Source organism: Misgurnus anguillicaudatus, chromosome 25 (genome assembly GCF_027580225.2).
Source record: "Misgurnus anguillicaudatus chromosome 25, ASM2758022v2, whole genome shotgun sequence".
Classification (NCBI taxonomy): Eukaryota; Metazoa; Chordata; class Actinopteri; order Cypriniformes; family Cobitidae; genus Misgurnus; species Misgurnus anguillicaudatus.
Genome location: NC_073361.2, coordinates 34569235 through 34573485, shown reverse-complemented (window position 1 = coordinate 34573485; position 4251 = coordinate 34569235). Strand labels below are relative to the sequence as shown.

The 4251-nt window shown below is 48.8% G+C and overlaps 1 protein-coding gene across 1 annotated transcript; it reads right to left on the bottom strand.

The window, feature by feature from the left end:
- Window positions 1-851: 851 nt before the first annotated feature.
- On the bottom strand, window positions 852-3701 carry LOC141362096 (uncharacterized). The gene is made up of 7 exons (XM_073863896.1): window positions 3519-3701; window positions 3251-3425; window positions 2865-3160; window positions 2622-2785; window positions 2243-2497; window positions 1844-2164; window positions 852-1753 (listed from the first exon to the last, which is right to left on the bottom strand). Exons 1-6 carry the CDS (start codon window positions 3625-3627, stop codon window positions 1931-1933), a joined length of 1233 nt encoding a protein of 410 aa, XP_073719997.1. The 5' UTR covers window positions 3628-3701; the 3' UTR covers window positions 852-1753; window positions 1844-1930.
- Between the last annotated feature and the right edge of the window lie 550 nt (window positions 3702-4251).

Below are 4251 nucleotides of genomic sequence, written 5' to 3'. Positions count from 1 at the left end.
ACATTAAGCATATATGACACACAGTGTGAACACAGGCCCTGCATGCACATTAAGCACATATGACACACAGTGTGAACACAGGCCCTGCATGCACATTAAGCACATATGACACACAGTGTGAACACAGGCCCTGCATGCACATTAAGCACATATGACACACAGTGTGAACACAGGCCCTGCATGCACATTGTGCACATATGACACACTTTAACCTCTATGACCTAAAGGGTTTAAAGCATTGTTAAAGGTCACAGTGTGCTCATAGGCCCTGTCTGCACATTAACCACATATGACACACAGTGTGCTCATAGGCCCTGTCTGCACATTAAGCACATATGACACACAGTGTGAACACAGGCCCTGTCTGCACATTAAGCACATATGACACACAGTGTGAACACAGGCCCTGCATGCACATTAAGCACATATGACACACAGTGTGAACACTGTCATATGTGCACAATGTGCATGCAGGGCCTGTGTTCACACTGTGTGTCATATGTGCTTAATGTGCAGGCAGGGCCTATGAGCACACTGTGACCTTTAACAATGCTTTAAACCCTTTAGGTCATAGAGGTTAAAGGTCACAGTGTGCTCATAGGCCCTGCCTGCACATTAAGCACATATGACACACATTAATGATGCTTTTATCCATTTAGATCATAGAGGTTAAAGGTCACAGTGTGAATAATGCTTTATCTTTGGCATAGTGTTTATTGTTCTACAATTTACCATGTTAATAAATAATTAATTTTCAATGCCAATTCATAAGTTAAAGATGAGTTGAAGTTTTTAAGTTTTTAACCCAGGTCAATTATCTAAAGATAGGAATCACACATGAGAGGAATGTTCAAATGAACGGGCCATCATTTATTAAAACCAAAAGTTACCAAACAGCAATTTAAAAGAATAAAGTGGATTCAAATTAAACTATTTACAAGTGAATCAAATGAAAAAAGAACACGAAACATCATAGAACAATTGAACATCTGAACAATTTAAAAACACAACATGAGAACATCGACCATTTAGGCAACATCAGGAACAATTGAACATCTGAACAATTTAAAAACACAACATGAGAACATCGACCATTTAGGCAACATCAGGAACAATTGAACATTTGAACAATTTAAAAACACAACATGAGAACATCGACCATTTAGGCAACATCAGGAACAAATGAACATCTGAACAATTTAAAAACATAAAATGAGAACATCGAACATTTAGGCAACATCAGGAAGAATTGAACATCTGAACAATTTAAACACAGAAAATGAGAACATCAAACATTTAGGCAACATCAGGAACAATTGAACATCTGAAGAGTTTAAAAACAGAAAACAAGAACATTGAACATTTAGGCAACATCGGGAACAATTGAACATTTTAAAAACACAACTGTTCCTGTCTGAACATGTCTGAACAAATTTCAAAACACAACAATAACCACCGTTTTCTTGGCTTTTTTTTGGGCTCGAGTCTTTAAGGCCTTTTGGACCTTTGCCTTAGCCTTCGTGGCTTTGGCGACGCCCAGCGGTGTGAAAGTTTTTATTATGCGACGCCTGTAAGACGGACCCTTGATGCTGCTGGACGATTTGGTGTGGGGCGAACGGCGGCTGCTCCCGGTGCTGCCGACCGGGGAGGTCAGGATGGCCCGGCGAGGGAACTTTAGCGGTGTGAGGATCACCATGGGCCTCTTGTTCTTCGGCAGCATTCTCCTTGGTGTGGGCCGGGGTTCCTCCAAGTCCTGTGAAAAAGTAAAGAAATGAAAAGTTAGAATGTTTTGCGATGCCAGAGAGATGAAACGCCATAGGAACATGACATGATCGAAACTCACCTCGTCCTCGTCTAGGCACGACACGCCGGACTCCTGGTAAACAGGCTCCTCCTCGTCCGTAGTGGTGCTCCCAGGACTCGAGGAGCGTCAGGGAGAGCTGCGTTTGCGCTTGGAAGAACAAGGCGCTTCGTCCGCCGCCTTTCTCTTTTTGCTGACCACCTTGTCTGGGGAGGTGTCTGGTCCCTCCAATGCCGCCTCGAAAAGGCGGCAGTGATCCATTGCCTGAGAGCAGTTTAGATTAACCGCGTAGAATTTGTCTGCTGTTGATGTGTTGTGGCACATGAATTTCAGCCGCGCGTCCGCCCCGTGGGAGTTCCTTGCCTGTAAAAAAGAAAAGACGGATGTGAAACACGTCAAACTGATCAGACCCAATTGAGCTCCCTAGACCGCTCCACTTACGTGCGTGGCAATGGCGCTCCTGAGGTCCGTGAAAGTGGGGGTTCCCGTCAGCCCCATCTCCTTCCACGCCATCTGGAGGTAATTGTTGAGATTCTTGCACGGGTTCTTTTTGGAGGTGTAGAAAAAGAAGACTGCCTCAGTCCCGCCCACCAGTTTGTCTTTGATGCTCAGCAGCCTCTTAAACCACCCATACTCTTCTTTCACAAGCGCCAGCTGTGCCGGTCCAAAGGCCTGGTTGGTTTTGTGCATGTTCACCTGAAGGAGATGCAGAGAAATCAGAATGTGATGAAGCAGTCTCTAGGACACGGATAAAGAGAGAGAGAGAGAGAGAGAGAGAGAGAGAGAGTGAGAGAGAGACATTATAGGACAGAGCACTCACGTTAATCAGGAACACCTCCCCAGAATGGACGGCTTCCTCCACCTCTTTTATCGTTAAATTCTGGTACACGCCGCATCTGTGACCATAAATGGACCCAAGATAGGCGGTTAGATATCCGTAAAGAAGAAACTGAGTCTTCTGAGAGAAGTCTCTCACCAGCTGGTCTGTGGAAACACACAAGAAAAGCAATGCTCAGGTGATGTTCAAAAGCACAAGACGGTTCGTCTAGGTTAAGTTACTTACCGAAAATCCTCGGGATCGCGGCCTTGGCTAATGCCCTGCACCGGATCAGGGTTTGCTTAGAAATTAGCCGCCCGTCCTTCGACCTCTTCACCGCCATTTGGTGGACTGTGACCTGCCGCTTCAACCCTCGAATTAGAGACCGGACCTCCCGACGGACTCCCACCAGCGCCTTTTTCGAAAGCCGACAGGTCACAGTAGGGGTGTCAACCACGTAGTCTATGAATTGCGCCACGTTTTTTAAGTAGTGGTTTATCGTGGTGTCGACGATGACTTTTTTCCTAAGGCTGTGCACCCACCTGCGGACAGACGGACAGACAGACAGACAGTCAGAAAAGAGAACGCACGGGAGACCCGTCACGTGAACGGAATGTGCAGACCATACTCACCCCCGGATCCTGTCCATGTCGTTCAGGAAGGTCAGAGTGTGGAGCTTTGACCTTCCTTTGGCCATGAAGGACAAAAAATTCTTAATGCGATATATCTTCCCCCCTACGTTTTCCCTCAGCTTAGGGGTCGGTTCGGGACCCTCCTGGTGCCTCCTGTACTCGTTTAGCAGCACGTCTAGACAGAGAGGGAGTGGGGAAAAAGGCAGTTAGCTCAACAGAAAGCACGAATCAAACAATGAGAACAAAATGACAAATCTAAAGGGTTTACTCAAGCATGTCACATGCTCGGGGAAGTGCGGCGGGCTCTCGCTCCTGGCTCGATGAGGTCGGCTGTGATGATGAGGTGCCCTCCGTCGGTGGAGTGGGAGGCACAGCATCCTCGTCCTTGTCCTCGTCCTCCCTCTGGAACGATCGCAGGAGCTGCTTGGTCACCCTCTTTAGCTGGTCGGAGGGATTCTTTCCCCTTGGCCGCTGCAGGGATCTGTAGCGCCGGGACACCTCCCTCAGTGTGCTGGCCAGAGTTTCCACCGGGGTTCTCAGATCTGTGTTCTCCTCAGCCAGCCGAGACACCTTGGTCTTGCAGCCCCGGTTCTCACAGACCTCCTCCTCCTCCTCCTCGGCTGGAACCTCCTTCTCCCCTTCAGAATTGGGCTCGTCCAGATCCAGCGAGGAGGCCATTTGGACCTCCGGGTTGGAGGCCCTCAGCTCGGCCAGGTCCTGCAGGATTTTCTTGCGTTTGCAGGCCGCCATCGCGTTCCTCCGCGCTGTCGCCGACAGCTCGGTGTGGCTCTTCAGGTGCCGGTCCAGCCGATTCGACTCCCGGAAGCATCCTGGAACGGGGCAAACGCCGACCCACACGTTCACCCTGCCCGATTCCAGGGCCAGGAGAAGCTTGCGCTCCGTCACGTTCATAACCTTGTGGGTTACCCGCAGGTGCTGGCTGAGCTGTGCGTAGTCCCTGTGGCACAGGGGACACTGGTCGACGGCCATCGTAAATGTAG

Excerpts from the sequence above, each read along its gene's own strand:
- LOC141362096 (XM_073863896.1), bottom strand. The coding sequence starts at position 3,627 with ATGCTGTGCCTCCCACTCCACCGACGGAGGGCACCTCATCATCACAGC. Across the intron at positions 3,426-3,518 it reads CGAGCATGTGACATGCTTGA|ACGTGCTGCTAAACGAGTAC; the intron begins GTAAACCCTTTA and ends CTCTCTGTCTAG. Across the intron at positions 2,498-2,621 it reads GGGAGGTGTTCCTGATTAAC|GTGAACATGCACAAAACCAA; the intron begins GTGAGTGCTCTG and ends CATCTCCTTCAG.